Source organism: Battus philenor, unplaced genomic scaffold (assembly GCF_028537555.1).
Source record: "Battus philenor isolate CCGP_79_NKW_IND1 unplaced genomic scaffold, ilBatPhil1.0.hap1 SCAF_2, whole genome shotgun sequence".
Lineage (NCBI taxonomy): Eukaryota > Metazoa > Arthropoda > Insecta > Lepidoptera > Papilionidae > Battus > Battus philenor.
The window spans coordinates 1,214,054-1,240,890 of NW_027181682.1; the positions used below are offsets into that span (position 1 = coordinate 1,214,054).

At 33.4% G+C, this 26,837-nt stretch overlaps 2 protein-coding genes and 1 long non-coding RNA gene across 4 annotated transcripts; 1 reads left to right on the plus strand and 2 right to left on the minus strand.

Annotated features, from left to right (window-relative positions):
• Positions 1-1,453: 1,453 nt before the first annotated feature.
• On the minus strand, positions 1,454-8,154 carry LOC137922308 (CKLF-like MARVEL transmembrane domain-containing protein 4). 2 transcript variants are annotated; one of them, XM_068765286.1, is made up of 5 exons: positions 7,869-8,154; positions 6,535-6,668; positions 4,718-4,984; positions 3,218-3,374; positions 1,454-1,575 (listed from the first exon to the last, which is right to left on the minus strand). In XM_068765286.1, exons 2-4 carry the CDS (start codon positions 6,664-6,666, stop codon positions 3,234-3,236), a joined length of 540 nt encoding a protein of 179 aa, XP_068621387.1. In that variant the 5' UTR covers positions 6,667-6,668; positions 7,869-8,154; the 3' UTR covers positions 1,454-1,575; positions 3,218-3,233. The 2 variants fall into 2 exon arrangements, with proteins under 2 accessions (XP_068621387.1, XP_068621388.1); XM_068765287.1 differs by lacking the exon at positions 7,869-8,154 and adding an exon at positions 6,974-7,057.
• A 1,148-nt stretch (positions 8,155-9,302) lies between these two features.
• LOC137922324 (CKLF-like MARVEL transmembrane domain-containing protein 4) lies at positions 9,303-22,747 on the plus strand. The gene is made up of 4 exons (XM_068765307.1): positions 9,303-9,458; positions 14,827-14,968; positions 19,419-19,685; positions 20,738-22,747. Exons 2-4 carry the CDS (start codon positions 14,834-14,836, stop codon positions 20,888-20,890), a joined length of 555 nt encoding a protein of 184 aa, XP_068621408.1. The 5' UTR covers positions 9,303-9,458; positions 14,827-14,833; the 3' UTR covers positions 20,891-22,747.
• Positions 16,635-18,222, minus strand: LOC137922325 (uncharacterized). Its single transcript, XR_011107514.1, has 2 exons — positions 18,042-18,222; positions 16,635-16,915 (listed from the first exon to the last, which is right to left on the minus strand). It is a non-coding gene; the product is annotated as an uncharacterized lncRNA (long non-coding RNA).
• Positions 22,748-26,837: the final 4,090 nt, after the last annotated feature.

The following is a 26,837-nucleotide window of genomic DNA, read 5'->3' on the forward strand; positions in this document are numbered from 1 at the left end:
AAACGCGAATGTAAAGTAAATGAATGCTGTGAGAATGTTAGAAAATATGAAAGATGAAAGAAAGGGAGAAATCGAGAAGGACGAGAGAGAAAGAGAGATGACCCAAAAGTAAGATGGGGGAACGAGAGGGCCATAAAAAATACCCAGCTCCGGCTGTCGCGATCCCGACTGCAGGTATCAAAACTGATCATGGTCTTTTTACAACAGAGATCAGTTATAGACATAATAGTGGTAAAGCCTTCAGGACAGGCCTGAAAGAGGACAAGACTGCTGTTCACCTACTACTTCAGAATATATGAGTAGCACCATACAGAACTAACGATCTCTAAACACCAAGGTTCTTCCCCGACGTCGACGGCGACATATTTTTTTTTTATCGCTATAGGCAAAGCATTCGACCTTTGTATGGCTTCATGTTGTACAGGAAGATTGTGAATGTAGGTGTGAAATTTTTAAATAAATGAACGTATAGATCATATGCTGTCGAATTCTATATATAAAAATTAATTATTGTTTAATATCTGTCTCTGCAGATTTTGTACTAACAGATGTTATTGGCCTTTGGTATTAAACTAAAAAAAAGTTAATCAAAGCCTCATTAAATCTTTTACACTCATAACTAATCATCCTGTGTATGGTATCGCCACTGCAAGTTTTAAAGTATCTAGTTATACAGGTTGTTGTAAATAGGTGTAAAAAGCTATAAAGATTTTTGATGACAAATGAGCTATACTTTCGTCTACATCATTACATCTAAAACCAATCACCCTGTATATCTATATTGAGGAATATTTATGATTATATATACGCTGTTTCGTCGTTCAAGGATCAACAATCATAATTATAAAGGACTCCGAAAACTATTACAGGGACCCTTTGGGTCTCATTGGTAACGCCTAATGTGGTTAATAGACCTCCTATTTAAAAAAATTTCCACGGAACCTCATGATACTAGTATATCAATAGGTTCGTAGATCATTTAGGCAATTATTCTAAACAAATGTTTAAATATAAAACATTAATAAATATCTTAAATTATTCTTAAAAATTAAAAACTTAAAACCTATCAATGTGAAGTCGTAAATAAAGGAATTACACTTAAATATATAACAGATAACAAACAATATATATCAGGGGAGGTAAAACTGCGATTCGCAAACCATTTGCAGCTTTTTGAACGATTTTTTGGCTCTGATTGATTGTGGATTAATCTCAATATTTCAAATTTATATAACCTATGTCAGTTCTTGGGAAATCGAAACAAATTACCGGCGTGAATAATAATTATTATTATTATTCCACCATAAAATTAGCGAAATCCAAACACCGATCATACTAACTAACCGGCATCTTAAATATTATTAGAAGTGCTGTCATATACGCGTGTATATATCTAACTGCAATACACATATTTCATAATTTTGTTTAAACAATTTCTATTAATATTATTTAAAAAAAAAAACATTTTCAAATTTCGAAAGATGACTGCAACTATCAAAGAGCTTTGCCACCCCTGTATATAATATGTTGAATAGCAACTGGTAACATCTGGTGTAGCATTCGCTTGCACGTGACCTTGAAAAAAAATTTTTTAAACGTCAAAAAAAATGTCAAAGCATCCAATGACATACGTCTATATTAATATGGACATTCCTTTGGACACACTTTTTTAACTTTATATTGCCCTCCTTTTTGCGGACCTCTCATGCTCTTGCCATGGGACCTTACAATTCGTGTAAATATATTTTTTTATTCTTTTATATCACTTTCTTCTTTCATCCTTCACAATCTCTATATTTATTCAAATTTAAATCGTCTTCAGTGAATCACCTACCCTCATTTTCGTTGCCAGACAGCTTGCTACTCCAGACATTAAAATAAAAAAAGATTTGAGTTGCATATCGACAAATCTTTAGTGACAGTTAAAAATGGCCGCGATTTCTTAATCGAACAAAATAACATGGTAGAAGCAATATTTCGTCATCCTCAGCGGCGAATTGAAAAGAGGAATTCTACAGAAATACAATTCCCTATTTATATTGGTATTATGGGAGCAACATTGCGTCATTATCAACGGCTCATCGAAAAGAGGAATTACGTAGAAATATAATTCTTTATTTACAACGGTATTATGGCAGCAACATTACATCATCATAAGCGGCGCATCGAAAAGGGGAATTGTACAGAAATAAAATTTACAACTGTATAAATAAGGGCGAAGCTCTAATGAATATACACACTTCTACTTCGGACTTCGCGTTGTTACTACCTCCAGACCTACCGGCCGTAAAAAGAATCCCACAACCTCAAACAGTTCTTTCATCAACGCCATTTCAGCTGTAGAATGTCTACTTCTGGACATACTTTCCTCATAGATTTCTAATAATTCCAGCAGGAAGGTACCTGCCTTCAACATCTTCCGACGGTGTTGTATCTACCTTGTGGGTGGACATATGTAAGGTATACTATTTTGCGGAATACACTCCAAAATATTAAGACCTCAGACCTTATCTGTTGAGCAGCGGTAGGCCAGTGGTAGGCACATAACTGAGACTTGCAAACGTAAATCCCGGGTTCGATTCCTGACATACAATCTTATATAATTCACACTTTGTGCATTAATTATAAAAGATTGCCACTGCTCACAAATAAGTTTCAAGTATGGGCAACAGAGTCCTTTGCGTACCATAATACAGCTCTTCGATCGCCAAACCACCCGCCAAGCCGATTGTAGTATATCCCCCATTGACATCTTTGGGTGAGGCCTATACCTTTCAGTGGGTTTATATAGAAATAAACTTAAATTCGTAACGCCTAAATTTAATCTTCAAAATATTAATAACTCCTTTATAGATCTGTGTGTACGCATTTATAATAAAGTTCCACATTATATCTTAGACCTTCCGTTTCTTACTTTTAAATCTAAAATCTAAAGTAATACTAAATAAATCAATTCAATAGTTTATAGTTGACTGAAATGTAGAGTACCACTATCTCTGTCCCACACTACCTATGTGATGTTTTGTTAGTCGTTGTATTTCGTGAGACAGAGTTAACGCTCTACGAAGCCGGAATTAGCCGATTGTCTCTTTCCAAAGGTCGAAGTATGAAACTCGGTTTGACTCGTTTCATTTAAAAGATCAACTATTGAGTTTCAGTTCACCTAAAGATATTTTGTATTAAAAAAAATTTCAAATTGGCTTTATATTATTAGTACCTGATGGCTGGTGGTGTTACGGCAACGCTGGTGGTGTGGTCACGTGGGCTTGTTTCGTCAGCACCCTCTGACCCTGGGCCAGCTCTCCGCTGCGCCAGGCCTTCAGCTTCAGGAAGGCGTCGAAACCATACAGCACCATAGCTAGGTACCCGAAAAACTGTGGGTTCCAATTTTTTTTTATATATATTATCTAAAAGTAGTCACTAATAAAGCGATCGCGACGCAGTAGCCTGTCTCCCTCGCTCCCGCAGCGCGCTCACTCGCACATTAAGCGACACTTCTCTGTATACGCATTGTTGGTTTTTTGCTGTCAGTTCATATAGCAATTTTATCTTTGACATTTATGATGTTGATATATAGATATACACAATCGCTTGCCGACATATCTATATATCTACATCATAAATGCGAAGCCTCCAAGGCATAGGCCGCCCTTAAAGACCGCTACTACCACCGGTGCTCGCATAAAGCGACCTTAACTATACCGTCGATTCGCCGTAATGGGAGGCCAGCGGTAGAGGACTGTATTCCTAGTGGACGGTCTACCAACATGTCTACCATGTCTACCAACTCTTGGCCGAACCTTTCAGCCCAAACAATTTTGGAAAGAATAACTTGTTATTAATATATTAAAATGACGCATAACTTACATCAACAAAGAGATAATTATAAAATAGGGTCATGGTTATGACGGCAACAAAACAAAATAGTTTCAATATTCAATCTTTACCTACATAAACAACATAACAATATCCTCTTACATTAAAATCATAAACAGATAAAATATATGCCTATAGGATTCTGGATAGTCAGAAGACAGATGCACAGAAACCCATAGATGGCTTACCGAACCAATGTTTTAATCCTCAAGGAACTCAATATAAAAGAGAGGCTATCATTGACTGTGCAAATATTTATCCTCAAGTTGTATTGACTTGTCACCTATAATGAGGACTCAATGGAACGTTTGGTGGCGCAGGGTGAAGTGGAAGACATCATCAAAACTGTCACTAAGAAGTCCCCATATATATATTTCCAATAAGTCTTGCAGGAAGACCTAAAGGCCATATATCCACTTCTGATGGTCTTCAGACCAGAATCCCAGTATCTATCTGTGTCTTCTACACACTTTGCGTTAAAATTTTTGAATGGTAATAATTATAAAAAGTTAGCCCCTATCTAGTCTATTAACAATTTTAACTTAACGTTTATAAGGCAACCTATATATACTTATAATTTCAAATGTAAAAAAATATATAATTAATATGCAATTGCTAGAGTTCTAGAAGATAAAAGCGGAAGCCTTCATCCAGATGGGATCCATATCTCAAAAACTGGCACATGATTATAAACAAGAGTAACATTAGATTCATAAAAAAATTAAACTTACACAATTTTTACCATTTGAGATGTGAAGTATTTAGATGATAGAATAAAAAGGCTTTATTATAATAATTATTAATAGTCTTTACTTTTATATTAATATTTGTTTGCACTCACCCCTGCAGCAGAGTATGCCGCAGCACCAAATGCTACGACAATTGTAGATGCAATCAGGTACAAAAATGATATAACAGCATATGCAATCATCTCTATTATCAGCCACTTCAACTTGTGGTATTTCTCCACCACATGGAACAGGTAGAGCAGGAGAAGAATTCCAGAAAACCAGAGCCCGATGTGAGCAACAATGTTGAAGTACACACCGCGACCATTGTACCAGAATGATGATGATTGTATACAAATGAAGCCGAGTAGATTAAGCACCTGAAAATTAATATTACATACAAAAACTGATATCTAATGTGATTATAGGAGTAAAAGCTTCAAGATTGAAAGTATGTTTGTCTTGAACATTTTCAATGGAGTATAATATCATATCCATCCCTTCACTATGACTATATAAGCCGATGGACTTCCATCAAGGATTAGGCCCTCTCCAAAGTTCACCACAATGACCAGTATAGCGCTGCCTGCATCCAGCAACCTTAAGAAATTAAGGCTTTTTGTATATGAAAAAGGCCGAATGCACATATCACAGAAATGTACATAACCCTATGATTTTAGATCGAGGATTTCCACTGCTTGACATGAACCTCCCCCATAGATTTCCAACAAAACCAGTAGGAAACTCCATGCATCCGTCCAACTTATTATTATTATCACGTTAGACTGATAGACAGAAATAAAACAACTGCCTTTTTCTCTGGTCACTTCCTGCAAGCTTGACTATGTCATTGATCCACCTATTGGGGGACTACTACCTACGCAGAACCTACCAATTTGTTGTCTACTCTAGAACCTTTTTGCTGCAACAGCCTCAGTTGGAGCAAAGATTCAAGCTAATTCAGCGATTAGACTAGAAACAATATGTTGGTGAATTAGCATTCACTCTGGCAAACTATTTCACAGTGTATATACTAAATTAAACCCTATTTATCTATAAACAGGGTGATTATTGATTGGTGTAAAAAAGGGCTTGAATATATACCTCATTTGCTATCAATTTATAAATGGTACACCATAATCAAAAATCAATGGTTTTACTAATAAATAATATAATGATTAATATTGGACAGTGTTTCCCAATGTGGTGCCCACACCCCACAGGGAGGCAATTTGAGAGTGAACACAACATAAGTTTAACCTATGGATGCACAGACCGTGTGAATGCTGGTGGCCCACCGACAGCAAAAATAATACTCTCGTGTATTCAAAAAATATTGAATTCTATTCCAGAATAAAACCAAAAAAATAATTACCTATACTTTTAGTGGCCAGCCCATGTCTTAATAAGTCTGTGTAACCATGGTTTAACCCTTTTACTTTAATATTCAAAAAATATATGTTATATAGGAGGGTGCAAGAATTTTAGAAAGGCTGTGGTTATCAAAATTTGAATTACTATATATTAAAATTAACTATTTTTACTATCTGTCCCTGCAAACTTTATATTACCAGAATTTATTGGCCTATCTGATGCAATTTCAAAATATATCAATGTAAAATATATCATAATGATGAAGGGAAAGAGGTGTAATAAGCTTTTTGTTCACAAATCATATATTCACCCATTTAAGTTATTGCTTATTATCCAGTGGGCATACAAGTGATTTCCACTTATATCCACTCATCAGGATATCTCTTGAACCATAAGGCTTAGAACTATGAAATTTTGTGATAATATTCCTTAGGCTGAGTAGAAATCAGCTAAGTAAGGACTTTACATAATTCCATCCTAGAAGGAGGAGAAGGAGTTGAGAAGTTCATTATGTCAAAGCGGTTATGGAATAAGCAGTAATGTTAAATACACTTACAATTACTGCAATTTTTATCATCCCAGGTAATGTCTTTATATATGTCACATCAAATCTTGTCTCTGTGATGAATACTGTATTTGTCGACCCCATGGGCTGAGGGGGTTCACTTGATTGTATTGGATATGCCATGACTGCAAAAAAAATATTAAATACACATTAAAACGTGTATGAACTACAGTTAATATACATACAAAATCAACAACAAAAATAAATTTATCATATTTATATTATCATTTCTATCTTCTCTTATCTTGAATAGCTTAACTATGTGTGTATTGTGTTAAGAGAATGTTCATAAATGTTCACCAATTCAATTGAGTTCTCTTATTTATCACCCTTTAACTTATATGAGGATTCCAAACACACTCCAAGAGTCCATAACGCATAAAGGCAAATGAAGTTATTCCTTTACACTTGAGAGGAGAGTCTCACTCACCATGCGGCTTGATACCGCAACTTGAGATGTAGCTGTCGCTCACCACTTCGTTCGCTGTGGTAACTTAATGTGCACCAGTAATTGTTTACGTTTTGTTCTTTCCATGCAAGTTCCTACATTCTGTTTTTATAATCTTAGGAAGTTTAAAATGATTTCCCTACAAATGCAGATACAACTTTTTTATCAAAGTTACTATGCAATCATGAACTGGATGTGTTTTTGGTCTCAGTATGAATTTGACAGCCGCGGCAAAGAGTAGAAATTTGAAATGGTGACAAACTATTTTTTTGGGGCTTATCTGGAGAAATTTCGAGAACATCTACTTAAATGTAAAGGTGCGTATCATTCTAACAGGAGTAGGAAAAATTGTAAAATTTACTCTCAACCAAATCAACATGCAGAAAAGCAATCAATATATTACTGTATTACTTGTCCCATAAACCCGGGCATAAATCTCTGCAATGTTTTATATAATATCATACGAAACAAAATTATAAAGATTAATATTTAAGAAATTATGTTCATAAAGATGTCAAGATACTAAAATATAAGTTTTGATTGTGTAATTATTTTACTTTGGAAGTAGTAAATTCATGAAAAGTCTTGAGTTCCTGGTTGGTCTGTGGATATGCCATTGAGTGCAAAGGATTAATTTTGAACTATCCATATCATTAAAATTCCCCAGTATAGCAGCCAACATTTGATTCAGCATGTCAGATTATTTTTATATATTGTCAATCTGCTATATTTATAAGATATTTCCAAAATTAAATGCTGGGTACAACAGAAATTACCCACAGTTCATAAATGATATATATGTACTAATCACGTACTTTATGCTGGTAATACTAATTGTTACATATGATTTGTTAGAAATAATTATTTAAGTACTTACTTGTTTACCGAGTAATGTTTAAATTTAGTCGGAAATATTTTAGACCTAGGCGATATCTTTCAACTAAAACACAGAGATATCTGCGGACGCTTCACACTACATTTTAGTCAATATTTCTCCTTGACATTAAATTATGAACGCACCAAGTATACATTGAAGTGTTAAATGCATAAGTGACTCATATTTTTGAATAACAAATCGTGTGTAACGATGTTTGTTTACAAATTAGTAAATTTTTTTTAAGTCATTAGTGCACCTTGATGGAATATTTTAACACAATTATTTAAAAGAATTAAATTCTTATTTGCCATCCAGATATCGGATAACTTTGGAGTGGGGATAAATTAATTACAAAATAAATTTTATTACTACTGTGCGTTTTTTTCCAAATGTTTCATAATTAAATCAACAAAACAGAAATGTCAAAATTAACATCTTCCCAACGTTTCGTTTTACACTTTTTTTAAAACAATTTCAATTTTATAAATATGCTATAACTAAGATAAAAACTTTAAATTCGACATTTTTTGTTACTCAATATCCCCAAATTCTTGTATAAAAATAATATCGCTTTGATAATTGGATTTTGATTAGTATATGGTTATTTTATGATGCTTTATGAAATGGATTACAACAAATTGTTTAAATATACTAAATATATTTACAGAACTTTCCACCTGTGTCCATTCAAAGTTTCAGGCGTCTCTACAATTTTTAAGCACATTTTCCCACAGGTTCTCCTCAAATTTCCCCAAGTCATTGATGACCACAGTGCGCTCATCTACTGGCTATGAAAATCTATCTTCTAGAGCAGTTATAGTTTTTGAAAATATTAAGAAGTCAAACGCTCGCTCGCAAGTCAGGGCTACAAGGTCAAAGTGGCAAAGGCTTTATAGGCATCATATGTATGTGTGGGTCTTCTTTCGGCTTGGTCGCAACCGTGAACGCAAATTATTCTATTTAATAAAGATGTTTGAACAGTAAATAATAAACATCGGTTCAATAGGCAATTTGTGTTAAATGTCCTCGAATGCGATTTAGCAATCTCTTAAATCAAATTTTTCACTTGTAACATCTTCCGTAACAATAGTTAAAAATCGGCTACTTACTTCTAGAACTTTCAAACTTAAGCGACTACAATTAAACTTGTTACAGCAGCATTAAACAATTCATCTAAAACCTGATGTTAAACTATACAAAATATTTAAAGAGGATGGAGGGAATTAAGTAGAAACAATTACATGAAAATAAAAGGATTTTTCAGATAATATATAACCAGCCAGTATTTTATTTACACTTCCTTTAAAAAAATAAATCTGACTACAATTTTCTTTATTTATTTATATTTGTATTATCTACACATAATCTGTATTCATTATGTATACTGTGGTAGTTGATACCGATACCAAAACATGGTTTCGAGTTGACATTTCAAAGTGGGTGGATGTGTGTCAGCCCTGATATCAAATGTTAATTTCGTAACACATTTTAATGTGAGCTTAATTAAGTAAATAGTGATTGGAAGATTCATTGTTAATTTTAATTGCTTAATTAATAAGTGATTTGAGAATTATTTGTGCTTACATTAGTGTAAGTTTTGTCCTTAATTATTATGAAAGTTTGTACAATTTATTGCGCTCTTGGTCAATAATTGCTATTTTAGGTCGTGACAGAGGTAGTACAAATTAATCATAGATCAAATTGCCGGTCATATTATTTTGAATGTTTACGTTATCAATTTATAATCTACCATAACGGCATTTCTTCGAATGCAAACATAATGTAAATAATTTTATCTAATCGTACGATAGAAAATTATTTTAAAAATCTGTGATTGTCAATAATTTTTCTTATCTGAGTGTGAAAAATATAAAAATATTTAACTTCAACCTCAGTTGGGCTCTAGTATAAATTTACATTTAAAATTCAAGGACGTAATTTTCTGTACGAAAATATTTCATTCTATTTGCATAAATAAATTCACATGTGTTGTTGTTACCTTATATAAGCTAGAGAACTTTCACTGTACACATTTGCCTATAGCTTTCATGTCAATTGATTTTTCAATTGAAAATATCTATTGTTATTTGTCTATACAAACATTTTATTAATTCAGTGCTGGCTATGCCCATGACTTCACACGCGTGGAATTTATCGAAGAGATCAGTTTAGTTTATTTTAATTTAAGATTTTTTTATAAATAAAAGTAGTTTAAGTTACTCCCTATATCAGCTACCTGCCAGTATAAGCCCAACAAACTCACAGATAGAAAAAAAAATTTAATTTTGGTATATGAACCATACAACAGACACTCCAATATAATTTATTTGTATAGATCATCCACTCAGGATATATCATGTTCAATTGTGTACATGAGAAGAATGCAATTTTAAAGAAACTAGAATAAAATACAGGCCCCCTATAATGGCTTCCTTTAACTTATATTTATAAGGCTTTCAAACACACCCTGAGCTAAGTAGAGCCCACAGCATACAGGTGGATTTTTTTATGGTCACTTTCAGAAACAAAGTTATCGGAAGATATTGGATCTGGGTTGTTTTTACTTGGCCCATTCATAATCTATGGTGGAGACCTATATCTAGCAGACAATTTCACAACAGAAAAAAGTCCTTTCGAATTTGATCATTTTAGGAATAATTGTTTGAAAAATGTGATCAAATGGAGATAGATTTAACTATATGTAAACATTTAACATATATGGTGATGCTTGGTAGTGGGTTGTGCTTTGCAGTCGGCATCTATTGGCTGATATGATGATGAAATGCTTGATGACATCACATAGAGTGATGTTTTAGAACTTAGTACTCCAAACAATAAGTAAGGTAAAATTGTCATTTAAAACCCCTGGGCATTAGGAAGGGTAGTAAATTTTTTTGCTAGGTTGGTTGGACTGTCTAAAACATTGGTCAAGCGTCTGTTTGTCAAAAGGTTTTATTATCTCTGAGTTACACATGTTTTTTGTCATATGATTTAATCTCATCTGTGTCAAGTTTCAATGGGTGCTGAAATAATTCAGTTTTTTTTTTAAAATGCATCAATTACTTGACTCATGCTACCTGCAACCACCATATTCATCTGATTTGGCACCAATGCCACTTCTAGCTATTCAGGAAACTTAACCCCCTATGCGGAGATGCCATTTTGACATTGTTGAAGAGATAAATATCAAATTGAAGGTCTTGAAGGCTATACTAGAAAAAGACTATTCAGTCTGCTACAAGAGGTGTTATAAAATTTACCTTATAACCTTACACTTTTAACTAGTTTTATATTTCTAAGTTTGAACTTTCTTACTGCCTTTTGTACTCTTACTGTTTATCTCTAATAAAGTAAATAAATAAATAAAATCATTGGCAAATGTATATTTTATCAAAGTGGGATTACTTTGAAAGGAATGAAATTGATTTAGAACAATCAATAATGAAATAACTTTTTATAAATAAATTCACTTTACTTTTGGATAATAGTAATGTATATTTATTTATCATTCACTTTAAATCACATCTTAGCAATTTTTTCTTAGTTGGATAAAAACTCATACTATGCTACTACATGATCACCCCCCCCCCCCCACAACCTACAATAGAATATTATTATAATTATCCCACTCTTCTCTCTTTAAAAGAATTTACTTAAAAACACTTTATAAATATATACATGTCAGGTTTTTTTCTCTCCATTTTCATTATTAACATTTCAGACTTATTATATATATATACAACAAGACATAGATCTCATCTATAGATTCCGTATAGGACTAATTGGAAGCAATTTGTATCCAGGATCTTCCAACAATGTTATCTAGGTCTTCTATCCACATTGTGGGCGAACATCATACATTGTGTGTATGAGTTGTTGGCCTTCAATCTAGAACCTGGTCTCAATGGCCATCTGTTGCGTACCATGTGGCCTGCCATCGAATATTATGCTCACTTATTTCACCAACCTTCAGTGTTAAATTGAAAGTTATAGTCTGTATAGTATGAGAAGTGTACATGTTGATGTGCCAAATCAAATGCCAGGGACTATATAAAATATATAATCTGTGTACTCTTCTATATAATGTTGTAAATTAGCTTACAATAATTGTAAATAATGTTTGTATTACCAAATTCCCCTTAAAAGGAATTTGGTGAAATTCCTATTATGTGAGTGTTTTCAATAGCGAATGCTACAAAAATATGTCAATCATTCTTGTATGAGTAATACATTGATAGTGAAATAACTTTTCAATAAATGGATTATCTGATAATTAGTATGAAACAATACATCTAGGTATACATTGAAATTATATTTACAGTAAAAGTGCTTTATTCGCAGGTTACATGTTCCATAAATATGATGAAAAATTGTAAATATGGAATGGTAATTTATATGGGATTGTAGGGAATATATTTGGTGACAAAATAACAAAAAGACATTTACAAAAGTATAAAAAAATCAATTTAATTCAAGTTTTTCAAGATTTTGATTATCTAAACACTTAAACAGTGGTTTGAAGAATTTTGATATTTGTTCTGGCCTGGCCGTTTTTAACCATACATACACAGCAGTCATATTCCATAGACGGATCAACTTTCATAAATAAATTGCCTCAAATTTTCAAACTAAATGTCATGTTTCCAGCTCTTGTTGAATACATTTTCGGTCCACTGTGAATTTAAAAAAACTAACATAAGTCAATTTGAGGGCATTTACAAAGGATATTGGGTTGGATACCTATTGGAGTCCTTTTATTATTATATAAGTACTTATTAGATCCATTAAAGAAATTTTTAGGTGCGAATATAGTAATTGGGTAATGCAAATAATGAGCTATTACTGTTTTAAATTAATATAACATTTGCTTTTTTATGTAAAAGTTTTAAAGTAGCGAATGTACATGTACTACAGGGGTGGTCAAACTGCGGCTTGCTAGCCACATGGCTTCTTGAACAATTATTTATGGCTCCAATTGATTGTCAAATCATTTCAGTATTTAAATTTATTTAAACCTATATCAGCTCCTAGGAAATAGAAACAAATTACTAGTGTTAATAATGATTAATATTATTCCTCCATAAAATTAGTAAAATCTAAACACCAATCATAATTAACAAACCGGCATCTTGAGTATCATCAGGAGTGCTGTCGTATACATGTGTCATTATCATCTCACTTTAAAACAGATATTCTGTACTTTCATATAATTTCAATAAATATAATTTTTGTTAAAGAATATTCGTTTGCGTGTTTTAAATGCGTATTAAATTGTAGCTCGCGAAAAATTTCAAATTTCGAACAATGGCTCGAACTATCAAGGAGCTTGGCCATTTCTGATATACTACATGTGTTTGATGCTATTGAAATTGTGCGGCTAGCTGAATTAAGCTTTCCACAGCTATATTGAAATTGAGCTCAGGGAAACAGATCTGTTAGCTAAAAATTACTCTGGATATGTATTCAAGTTATATTGATGATGTTTACATGAAGAGGGACTATACCCATGTAGATGTAGTGTGATGTCTGCATTGTTATGTAGATTTGTGAAATGAGGACTGGAGAGCCTGTCTCCGGATCACTCTCGCTTGAACATGGGTGTGATATGCTATATCCCAAAATCAATGTTTTGAAAAATAATGGATAATGTAGATAAAATAAGCACTTTCAAAATTTAAATTGAAATGTTCTGTACCTGCAGACTTTGTACTGCCAGAAGTTATAGGTCTGTTGTAAACCAAAAAAAATTTTTTTGTGTTCATCTGTAAGTCAGTCCCAGGCTATAAGCAGATTTGTTCCTTTCCCTTTATTTCTATTAAGACAAATCTCAGCTCCTGCTGGAATCTTTCACCATCTCTCGCAAAGTTCTTGTATGTCATGGAGTTTTTGACATTTTGTGTAAATGATGGTTCCTAATGCAGTAGCTTATACAATAAACAAATATTTAAATTACTAGAATCCAGTAGAAATGTTGCTTGATTATTTTGATTTCATTTAGGCTATATCTTATAGTGTGTATGTATAAATCTGTATTAAACTTTATTAAAAGATATGTTGTAGAGTTTCTTCCTGCTTCTTAACAACAATTTGCAGAGTCATAAATAAAATAAATTAAAAATAAATACATAAGTTGATGATGAATTAGTGTTAAAAGTTTCAAAGTTGAATAAATAAATTTTATCTTTACGGATATCTTTCGGATGATTTTACAGTCGCTGTATATATTTACTACCTACTACTTTTAACTGTGATTGTAATAAATTATGGCTCAACCCTTTGATATGTTTCTTAGGATACCATTTACCAGCCTTGGCTTAAGGTTGAATTAATAGGTACTTCCCCACAGTTGTGCACCATAATAGTCTGTCTTGTCTGGTCTTACCAGACTGGTTTCAGCAACCGAGCGGCACTGAGGTCATTTTGCGTTGGGGTTGGTCTAACTCAAGTCAACCCAACTCCTCGAAAAATCCTAGCAGACCCTTGATTTAAATAGTGATCTCGGGGGGATAACTTTTTTAAACCGAAGCAGTATGTAAGCAGTAGCAGTCTCGTCCTCTGAGGCACGTTCTGCACAAAGGATTGTCAGTAATGCCTAATGTAAATAAATGTTTGTTAAAAAGAACCATAACTGGTTAAGGTCCCTGTCTGTTGGGGTGGTTACAGTCGCAGCAAGGCATTTGAGAGATGGCAGCTTCTGGTAGTCATTGCCTCTTTTAGTGGTTGCCACTCCACATGGTTTCTCCATTGCTCAGCGTTGATTCTTAGTACGCTCCGATACTAGAGATCTGGCCTTACCCATTTGTAATGGGATGAGGGGCTCCCGCCATATTAATTTCAAGAATGTTTTGTATATTAATAGTTTGTTGTCAATTTTAAAGCAATTTTTGAGGAGGAGCTTTGCAGTGGGCGTCAGCTGATATGATGTATGATTAATATGCTGAAATGTACTCTTTACCAGGTAAACAATGGCAGAGGTCGGATTCCCAGGGCAGCACACCACCACAACAACGGTTACATCCAGTACCACAGTCCAAACAAACATACGCTTTGACCCGTCATATATAAAGACTATTCCTGGTATATTGAAGGTTGTTCAAGTTGTGAGTACCATTTTTTTTTAATAAGTTAACATATTGCATTCTTTATGTTCCTCTAGTGAGCCAAAATCAAGTAATTAATTGATTTTAATAATTCAGATTTACATTTTCCAAGTTTTCTAGTGCATTGTCTTAGTCTTTTTAAAATTCTTACATCCCCCTATGTAAATTCTATATTAAAGCGAAACAGTGAAATTTGAGTCGAGTCCACCTTTGAATTGCCCTGAGAGATGTAGGCTCCACATTGAGAAGAACTGTTCTAAAGTATATATGGTGATGTAAAAATAAAATAAAAATGAGCGGTTTTTGTAATACAACAAAATATTTTTCCAGTGACTTGGGATCATAGTTTCCATGTATAATACAATCTTAATTATATTGAATTACCACGGCTGACAAAAACAATTTCTAGAGAATGGGCAGTAGCATCCTCCATGTACCATAATACCATGCTGCAATGATTAAACCTGCCAGTATGGCGATTCTGGTATATCCCACCATAGATATCTTTAAGGAGGTCTATTCCAGTGGGTCTCTAAGAGCTGAAACGATTATATATTAAAAAAAAAAGTTTTATTACATTTGAAATGTCTCCAGTCAAACAACAGGCTTCACTTGTGAATTTTATTTTGGTAGTTGTAAGATGAGTCAAGTGGAAAACATTTTCAATGATCCAGATTCCTAAAATGTATTTTTGGAGTGTGTATACATTTTTTATTTATTAAATCTATATTCCAGATGTTTGTATCTGTGCCTTTGTTTTTACAATTATAGTTAACAACATAATATTTTTTTTTTCGCTGACATTTCTGCAAGTGTTTACTAAGCTAAATGTTACTAAATTAAAAAAAAAAATTGTTTTTAATTATTGATATCATGTTTTTTTAGAACACTAACATTGTAGACCAAAGTAGTTGACAGAAAATGAACTTTACATTCACGCTTTTGAAGCTTTTACATGAACAAACATATGTGTAATTGATTTTTATTATACACCGTCGTAGTTACGTTGCAAAAAAACATGACGCAAATTGAAACGCCGCAAAGTGAGTTAAGATTTTCTTTAGCAAACCATGTAAAGATCTAAGATAGGTTGCAGGGTCACGAAAATACTACTTTTTAAAAAGAAAATTGAACAAAGTAAACATTTAAAAAACAAAAATAATATAACTCTGCCAATAAATAATTTGGAAAAATATTTATCTTTTTTGTAACCAGAAACAACACTTCTAACAACAAATTTATTATTCTCTTTTTAAAAAAGCACAACAGGCTACGTAATTGAAACTGAACTCTTAAAATTAGCAAAACAAAGTGAAAATAAAACTGTGTTCAAATTGCGTTGTTTTTAGTTATAAAGGGAATCCCCGAGTTTTGATGGCATGGCGATGGTTTTTTATTTATTCAAACAAGTGTTGCCATCTTTTAGAAAAAACAGTAAATTAAAAAAAAATCAAGACCCGAACCCAAAACAACGCAACCTCGAAAATCTAACGAGGCACAGTGATAATTAGTACTATTTAAACAGCAACGCAAAAACCGTAACGTCGTAAAGCAAGGTATTGGTGTAGTGTCTGTATGAGATAAAGATTCTGCAATTTGAATAGTACATTATATTTTATTTACTTCAAAAATCAAATCTGACTTGATAAATAAAAATATGAAAGTATATTTTGTAATAATTTAATAAGAACATGGTATGTTACATAGTGCTTCCAAATTCAAATTTCAAAAATCCTTTATTCAACACCCAATGGATTACATCTCTTGTTGACATTAAGTCAAGTCTAATGCCTGTTTGGAAGAAATGCCACAGACATTTGAAGAACAGGTAAGAAACTCAGTGGGACCCTTTTTAAATTAAAATATTGAAAAAACTTAAAACCCCATAAAAATTAAAAAGTGCAACCCTTTTTGTATTCATGCAAAGTTGTTGTTTTTCTTAAATGCCTGAAAATAAAAATTTATTTATGATAACAAATATATAATAGTTTGTGACAAGTGTAAATTAGAAAAAAATAATAAAAATAAAAAGCCAATTATTGGTAATTAAAATAGATTCTTTTTAGTTGATTCTTTGACAACCATTAGATCAGAATGGTTAGTTTTAAATTGCACTGTCTATAGACATATAAACAGTATAATAGGTGTAAAAACTTTGAAGGTGTGATTGTGTATTTTTCCAAGCATCATGTATAAAACATAGTGATCATTAAAATATGTTACAGGAAATTCTTTCAAAGCTAAAATTACTGATTTGTCTAGAAATATATTCATTCAATAATATTGTGAAACAATAACTTATTACAGTGTTGTAGATTATATGAGTTAAGAGTGTGCAACCTTTTTAATCAACGGACAAATTTTAGATATAATTTTTTAAGGCAATATAATGCCTTATCAAAAATTTACAAAATTTTATCTAAAATAAAAATTAAAATAAGATAATATAAAAATAAACAAGATAAAACGGAAAAATGAATATACCTGAAAGTAATGAGAAATTTGGCAGTTTTTTCAATAACTAAAACCAAATCTAGTTCAAAGTTCATAAGAAAAGAGGAATAAATGGCAATATTCCTCAAAAATAATTAAAAACTGTATGATTAATAGTTAGGGAATATCAATATGAAGTAAAATTGTAAGTTATATTAACAACAAAAAGCTAATAATGCAGTCTATCTGTGATCTTGTGTTATATCATATTGTTTCTTTATGAAAAACGTTATTTTATTTTATTTATTTCTTGTACTCGTGTCATTATTATTCACATAAGATTTTTCATATGTAATATCGTTAAGTGTATTGTAAAGCAACCATTAGAATGCCAATTACTAAAATAACATTTCTTAGGGAATACCTAGATTTTGAGTTACAAGTTGTCCATACAGCTTATTTCAGTAAAACACATAAAGGCACTGCTTAATAATAAAATATGAGCATGATAATAATTAAAAAAATACACGACAGATTTTTTTTATATTTAGTTTTCTTGAGTTTTTCCTTATCTGTACTTTTATTTCGCCTCAAAATTGATTTATGGGAAATTAATATATTTCAAAATAACAATATGTACCTTTATGCGCGCATTGCCATGGATGTAGCTCGCGCTATGATGGATCCTGATGGTACGTTTCCGGTGAATGACATGGCAGCAGCTGCCACGCTGCCTGCAACCACACCAGTAACCACGAAACCCAATTTAGCTAACAACCATAAGCCTTTTCCAGTATACACAACTATACCAGCAAGTGTTTTAACAACAGAAATATCGCCACGACTGTGCCGTTATAAAAGTGTGCCGTTATAAGAAGAATATATATATTTATTTAATTAAGGGTAGTGGGCAGAAGGCCTGGTCTAATTTTGCACCGCAGCTCGGTACTCCCCTGATGGTGGTGGTAGCCAGCCGCACGATCTCCCAGGACTGGTCAGGTGGCAGCAAGTCGAGAGCAGGGAGCGCCGGTAGGTTGCAGGATGTGTCGGTTCCGGTGCACGGTGATATAATTTCAACAGTGTAAAAGTCGCACCTGTGAATTAATGTCACAGTTATGATATACATATATAAGTATATGTACAATTTGCTCCGCTGACAGTAAACCGCGAGATGGCTTGCGACGAAGGAAGGGAAGAAGCCGAAGGCAGTTGATGTGATTGTTTACTGTCAGAACGGAGTTTACAAAATGTAAAACAAAAATTGAAGAGATAAGGAAATAAACAATTTGTAAGGTAATAATGAATACATAATGATGGAACTATGGACACAGACAAAATGTTGAGCTCTAACTTATAGATAAACGCTACTTAATAATGATGTCTTTATAATATTTGTTCAACACTTACCCCTTTGGGGTACGAGGCGATGTAAAGGTTGTGGCGTGAACTAAATGATGCCCAGAGAATGAACAGGACCAAGGCGTGAATTTATAACGTAAATTCTAATTGGCCACGGCGCGTGTGAAGACACATAGCTGGTGTACGCAACCGACACAAAGAGTGTGCGTCGGTGCGTTAGACGACACCTAGCTAGTGAACGCGACCGAGGCCAGGATCCTTCTGCCTGGCAAATGTGAACTGCTGTCGCTGGTGCGCGGGCGCATAGGAATTTTTGTTATAAAAACAAAGATCCGCTGAACCAATAGCACGCTCCCACGACCCCACGCCACTTGAGACGTACCGTTACCCGCTAAGGGTTGAACAATTTTTTGCTGTATTGCGATTTATGTGATGTTTATCGTGTTTATATTTTTTTGGTTAAAATTTTAACTGAGATTTATGGGACGTTAACTTGCAACGTTACACGACGACCGGTCCTGCTACGTTACCTCACATAGTGGAGGGCCTATCCACACCAGGTCTATCGGCTTGTGGAAGCCACTCGAGAACCTTTTGAGTTATCTGATGGTTAAAGAAAATTTATTTGTTAATATTAATGCGTGACAATGGTTTACAGGCGTGCAGTTTGCTGGGATTCATCTGCATCCAGGTGTCCTGGTTCAACAACGCCGGCAAAGGCACCTACTTCAGTTGGATCTCGATGATAGCCTTCTGGTTCACGGGCATACTGCTAGGCTTCTATCTGTTTCACATAGTGGAGAAGTTCTACAAGATACCCTGGTTGAAGATCGAGTTTGTGTTCTGCGCGCTGTGGACGCTGTTGTACGTGCTGGCGTCCATCCTCGCTGTCACCGTGAGGGACAACCCGCACTCTGCGGCCGCGGTTAGTATACCTGACCTTTATTAATACCAAAAGAGCTTTCAAGTAAGGGAAGTTCTCAAAAATGTTTGGAACCTCATGGAATCCTTTTGGGACCTCATGTTATACGATGTTTCTGAAACTAATGAAGTATCCATTTCCTCCCGAGCTTATGAAACTTTTACTTTCGTGACGTTTCGAATGCCTTTCTTAAACCTCCAATAAAGTTTCGAAAGGGTTTGACGCTTCGATAGCTTTACGTTAATATTTATAGATATTAACGATTCAATATATATTTTAGTTATCGAGTTTGTGAGTTTCATCCTAGAGGCGGTTAGTCTTGGAGTTAATGCCAACATGAAGTCCAAAGTACGAGTGTGTATATTAATCAAGCTTAGCCCACATTTATATCGATTTAAAACTATGAAAACAATATTCGACCGATAAAAACCGTCAGCCAATCACAAGGCGAGAAGTATTTTAGAGCGCTCTCATTGGTCCGAAGTTAATATAGAGCTCTGGCGCGGGATTCCCCTGTTTAATGTGCTGTTGACGATGATGTATAGTAGCTTCTAGAAGTTTATAATTCCAAAGTAATGAAAATAGTATTTGTTCTTTGTTAATGTTGTGAGGACTTTCAAATATATCTCCATATCTAATCAATTTATTGTAATTGAAGAATATTTAGACCGTTCAGTTAGGAGCACGATTATTTTTCTTTATTGTTTGTATGCTTATGTCTATTTCCAATTACCTTGTATAATTATTCTCAAATATGTTGCAATGATGTACGAGTATTTATTCTATTAGAATGTGAAATGCCATCTTCTGACAGTACAAAGTCCAAAAGGCCAGATGGTAAACCATAATTAATTTTAATATGTAGTAATTCTAATTTTAAAAATTCTTTTTCTTACTATGATTTCATTATTTATTATATCAAAATAGTTTAATTTTGGATAGGCTGTACCATACATTAATTAGCAGTAAATGAGACTTAAATACACACAGCTTTCAAACATATCACCCTGCCACCCACTATAATGTGATTGTAAGTAGAAATTATTCTCCATCAGTTCTTCGGTTTCGTTGCAACGGCTGCATATGCCATGGACGCGTTTGTCAAATGGAGGGCGGTTCGCGGCGGCGGGCTGGCACAGGGCACCCGCGTCGTCTCCAAACAAACCACCTCCACCGTCAACACTCCTCCTCCCAGGGAGGGGTACTAAACCTCCTATATAAAGCTACTAACCCCTCATTACAATTAAGCGGGAAGGAGTTTTACCATCGTCCATCGACAGTGTAGGATAGCCCACCCTTTGTTACCACCGAGGTGGATAATTAGCATAATTTGTCTTTAAACACTACCACTATACACACATCTCACCTATGATGTAGCTAGTTCGTCCGCGTTAAGAATGAAAGGAACATTGTCCACAGGCCTTAAAAGATCAACTTCGAAGTGACCAATAATTATGTATGTTATCATTTATAATCAACAAAAAATATATAATCAGATATGTGGACGTGAAATCTAATAGAAGAAACCAATGTCTAATTGCCTCAGTGGCTTCGTCAAATAATTCATTAGTGGGCGAAATAATGGCCGAAGTGTTTTAACGCAGCATTAATTTTTTTTAATATGTCCTGCCTAGGTTAGGGGACAATGATTAGTCAGTACATTCTTAACGCGAAAGAACTATAGTTCTGCAAACAAAATTAAATGAATTAACACTTTAAAAATATATACACAATCATTAAAAATACTACTTCTATTTTTATTATATAATAAGTGTAAATCGATTTTATTAAATCAAGTTTGTATACCCTTTTTACTTAGTTATAGATATTTTAACGACATGCACCTATAATGGGCGTTTTGTATTTTTATAATTAAGCATAATTTTTTATCCGTTATACAGTTTTTTTTTTCTAATTCAATTTGTACTTAACTGCTTGTATGTGAAATAAATATGTTGGTTAAGCTGAGTAAGTTAACCATTATCATTTACCTTAATATAACTTAACAATGGGCTTTTGACAAGTTTCTCACGTTTAAATGAGTGGTTACCCTTGGAAATTTTTTTCTAAATTTTACGAATGAATTTATATCCTTAATTATATTACTTGTTTAATTTTTGTGAATGTTAATCTTTATATTTTCCATTCTTTTTCGTCATGCCCCACCATAGCCTTTTTAAAATTATTAGGCCCCGCTCCCCTATGTAACGTATATAATTTATTTTATATCAAAGCGAAAGGGTTAAACTCGTGTTGAGTCCAGTATAGAATTGCCCACTTAACAATCAAATTGCCCCCTACTGAGCATGCGCCCCACGTTGGGCAGCACTGATGCAGATTGTACCTGAAAATAGAATCAATTCAACGAGATCGATGGTATATTTTGATTTTATATGTATTACAATATAGTTTTCATATAATTAAATTTTAGAGTGCACTATAAATTATATATGCAAGTGCCTTCAAGAGAAATATATTTATAAATTAATATTGATACTAGCAACATTCATGATATAGTATACCAAATAGATATTAGGTGCAACAGCACCGAACACATGTCCTATTTATAATCGAGTGGGTTTGTAATAAGAGACTTATGCCAGCTTGATCAGTTTATTTTAATTAGTGCATAAATAGGATGGTATAGTTCATTCGCGTTAAGAACTTGTGATCAGTAGAAAGTTTTAAGACTACCTTCCGGAGTTTTTACTTCGAAAGGCCAAAGTGAACGCACCTTTCAAAGTTCAAGTGGCAAAGCTGAGATATTATTAACGCGAATGATCTATAGTTTGTATGTATAGATATTAATCTAAAAATATGCATTTGTACTGAACGATAAATGAATTTGATCTGAACATATCTTCTACCATGACGTGAATTTTATATATTTTACGTACGTTTTATATATATATAAAGTAAAGTATATATATATAAAGTTTTTTTTATTTCAAATGGAATATTTTATGCATTTTATTAATGATATATTTAATGTTTGTATTTAATATGATATTGTAAAGTTTTAAAAAGCATAATAATGTTTTATCTCTTTAAGTATATTCTTATTATTTGACGTTATATACAATTATTGATATAATTAAGTTAGTTGTTAATAAATTGCAATAATAATGTACTGTATGGTGTTTCAAAAATAATTTTGTTTTTCAAATCAAAACTAAATGAAATTAAAAGAAAATCATTCTTTTCTTAAATTTTAATGAGTATAGTTTGATATGTATATTATTAATGTAATATGGATTTTATATATCTGTTGAAGTAATCTAATTTTTGAAATTTCATAAACGTACTTGTTTTATATTTTTGATATTTAACTCTTAAAAATAATAATAAAAAATGGTGAGGATTACTAGAGGGTGTTTTCGCGTTATTAATTTAGTAATAAGTAATGTTTTTTTAATAAAATTTAAACACATTAGTAAGTAATTGTTATAAATAATTATCGATTGTGTAGTAATTGACATATGTCATTTCCGCACCACAGATAAAAAACGACATTTTTTCACAGACTACATAAAGTCGCGCTACGAATTTCTTCATGTATGAAACATCGATTCTTTAAGACTTAATGTCATTATAATCCGTTGAGTTTAATTATCTGTAATAATTTTGTTTTAATTATAATTTAGTTATCTGTATGAAACTAGTCTTACAAATATTTTTTTTTAACGATGACTGCTTATTTTTTGACAGACTTATTTTTCGTCGCCTTCGCCGAATAATCCTAGACAGTATTACCATTTTTTTATTATTTTAAAACGTAAATTTTTCATAATTTTGCTTGGGAATTTTTGAGTATTTTATTTTGATTCAAGTAAGTTGTATAACTTGGAAATATTAATGTTGAATTAACTTTCAATATTTACAAAAATTAAAAGTAAACTTTAATATATTAATAGAATAAATCGGCTTTTAATTGGTATATCCTTGTAGATTAAATATAATATTTTTGTTTTTTTTTTAAATAGATTTTTTAAATAATGATTTTATTCGGCGCGGACGACATTGCTTTAATAATATATTTCTTTATTTAAAATTTACGATTTATTAATATTTCTATATATAAAATACTTGTGAGATTAAAACTCGACGCATGTAAATTATCTCACACGTAACTATCTGTCATATCTGATAGTTGCCTCTAATCATTCTGCCACTATTTATAACCATCGACAATTTTGTATTTTATTCGGCGGTCATGCGTTTGAGTTTTCGCCACGAATTAAATAATATTTTTTTTATAATAACTTTATTTTTAAGAAATCTATATGTTTGTTTTTAATTTTAAGAACAGTAATGCTACCGAAACTGCTGTACCGTGGTAACGTTATGTGACGATATATGAAGTAAAGTCCGCTCTGTTATCTCAGGCCGCCGACGTTTGACGCGTCGCATATTCTTCTCCCCCTCACTTCGTGCTTTCCAAAGGCGCGGTATAGCGGTTACGGTAGCGCTATAAAAACTATATTTAAATCAGTGCCTTGACATGTTAATATATAAAGACAATACGCGAGTTACGTTGATGTTTTTTGTTATAATAATCACTAGTCTATACATTTTATAATTCTAATCGTGTTTATGTATGAAATGGACTCATATTATTTTTTTATACAATCACCGGTTTGAAGTCGGATAATAGAATGTATGTATGCCTGAAGTTATTCCTTGGGAAATTTCGAAAGTATTTTTAATGGACATAGACCTAATAAGACCGTTTGGTATATTTTTTGAAGGACTCTCACTGCTGACCATATCACTGGATTCTGAGGCCGACAATTTCTTAGATCGCTTTGGCGACCGCTCTATGGAGTGACTAAGTTCAAGAACCCCCACAAGGACCTCAATTTGGGCAATCAATATTCGACAATATCCGCTTAGAGTTCCGACACACGCGCGTTTGAGAGAGCCAAATATCGGCTAAGCCGTTTGCTATTGTCTGGCAAACTTCTACCTCATCAGAGAACGTTAGCTTTGAAAGAAGAAGCGGAAGAAACTCCGGCATTGGTTCTATCTAGCATGATCGGAGATTGACGTCCCCGATCTTGGTATAAATGAAGGTGAATATGCATTTGACTAATCGATTTTTGTTGAACAAAAAAAAATTTTTTTAGAGTTATTTGGTGTGCCTTTAAAACAGAAATAACCCACTGCGTGTTTTTATACATTTTTATAACTCTATATGTGATTTTGTTAATTTTTATAATGCTTATCTTAACTGTATACAAGCACATTTTGTAATAAATTATTTACGTATATTTTTAAATAAATCTGTTATAATTATGTTGTGTTATTTTTATACCCAATGTCTTTCACCTAGTGGGAGGGGGTAAGTCGCTGCGGGTAGCGCAAGACATGTCATTTTGCCCATCTTTGGAGAAAATTTAGTTGGTATCAGCTGAAACGTGTAGTGATATCCCAGCGGTAGAGGACAGACTTGCGATCTTGGGTCGCAGATTCGATGCCCGTGACTATATATATATATATAGTATTGCCACTGCTTACAAGTTTCCAGAGGAGTGATAGCAGCGTCCTCTGCGTAAGGTAATACCACACTGCGATCACCAGCTTGTTTGCCAAGCATGCGATTATGGCAACTCCTACCATAGATATCTTTGGGAGAGTTCTATGCCTCGCTGTGAGTGTCTGTGATCTGAAACGACTGCGGCGTTCATTAGAACGCACCCAAATTTATTATCTATGAACGCATCTGTTTTGCATGCCTCTTACACTCGGTACATCTCGCTCTTTCTCTGACGCGCCGCGCTACCGAGCGGACTTGTCGCTTCAACCGCTGTACAATAAAGGAAATACTTGTGTCACTCAGATTGAGATTTATTGTTCTGTGATTTTAAGTTTTAACATCCGGCAAGTGTTTTTCTTTATATCGAATTATCTATTACGGGACGAGGGGCCTGTAGTACTCTAGTCATAAATTTCAATAATTCAATTACGAATTTCAGTATGAATCGCGTAAGTTTTCTTTTAGAAGCCACCACTGAAGCTTTCGAACAAGGTCCTCGCAGCTGAATCGTCTTTCTTCCGTATTTCAGTAGGTTTTAAATTGTTAGGTCATCTTACAGACCTAACCTATGCACTATACGAGTAATGTATTAAGAAAAACCAACCCAAAGAAAACTGTGATAAAAAAAAATAGAATATGTAAATAATGAAATAAAGAATAAAAAAAATGTACCTAGCCACCTAAGAGTAATAAGTTGATGGAAGGAAGGCGATAAAAGCAAGAAGGAATGAAAGAACAAAACGAAAAATATTGTGATGGAAATAAGGTAAGAGTAAAAGAAATTGAGAAGTATGACAGTGAGTGAAGAATAAAGATGAAACATCTGATAAACTTATTTGTAAACAAAGACCCTGACCCTAACTAATTAGGGGTACGAGAGGCCTCTAATAGCGGGGGCCATAAAAAATGCACTACACGACTTCATTTATTCATCAATATTGACTGCTGCCCAAATGGCATTTGCGAATACTGTAAGTTTTAGGTGGCAGATCGAAGAGTGCCAATAGCGAATGCTCCCGGAGAAAACATTACTTGATTGGGAGGTCCGAGCACTTAGATCACTTCGGTGCTCGCTCCATGGATAGACTGACCTCAAGGGCTCTATGAAAGGACCTCGACATGGGTTGTTACTCTTCAATAATACCCGCTTAGTATTTCAACAATAGGGCGCCCGAGAGCTGCCTTTGACATGACGTTTGTTAAGTCAGTTGGTTTTACTTGTATTTGTGTTTTTCTAAAAATAGATTACTAATATCTGAATTTTAATAAGTAATCCACATTGGTGACCCCGACGTGATGTTGTCTTAGCCCCTGAATGGCTTAGATTATGTAGTGAATAAAAGATTTGGCGGCGGAATGTAGGCGTGATGTATGGCCTTGGCGAAGGCGTCGAGATGTCACAGTATATTTCCCAACCTGACTCAAGGCAGTTGCAAGGCAGAACCATCTTTCAGAAGGCTTGCTAGTTCCGTATCTGTAGCCTGAGTTTGAGCAAGAGAACCATAATCTAGGGTAGCAGACTAAAAGACCTGGCTAAAATCACTACTACCATTTCGAAAACCGTTAGCGCTGGGCGAAGTGGCGGAAGAAACTCCAACAATGCTTCTATTTAAGCCAAA

Bases quoted from the DNA above. Each gene is read 5' to 3' on its own strand.
- LOC137922324 (XM_068765307.1), top strand. From the start codon at position 14,834: ATGGCAGAGGTCGGATTCCCAGGGCAGCACACCACCACAACAACGGTT. The intron at 14,969-19,418 runs GTGAGTACCATT...AATGGTTTACAG, and splicing joins TATTGAAGGTTGTTCAAGTT to GCGTGCAGTTTGCTGGGATT. The intron at 19,686-20,737 runs GTTAGTATACCT...ATTCTCCATCAG, and splicing joins ACCCGCACTCTGCGGCCGCG to TTCTTCGGTTTCGTTGCAAC.
- LOC137922308 (XM_068765286.1), bottom strand. From the start codon at position 6,666: ATGGCATATCCAATACAATCAAGTGAACCCCCTCAGCCCATGGGGTCG. The intron at 4,985-6,534 runs GTAAGTGTATTT...ATTAATTTTCAG, and splicing joins TGATAAAAATTGCAGTAATT to GTGCTTAATCTACTCGGCTT. The intron at 3,375-4,717 runs GTGAGTGCAAAC...TGGAACCCACAG, and splicing joins CGGCATACTCTGCTGCAGGG to TTTTTCGGGTACCTAGCTAT.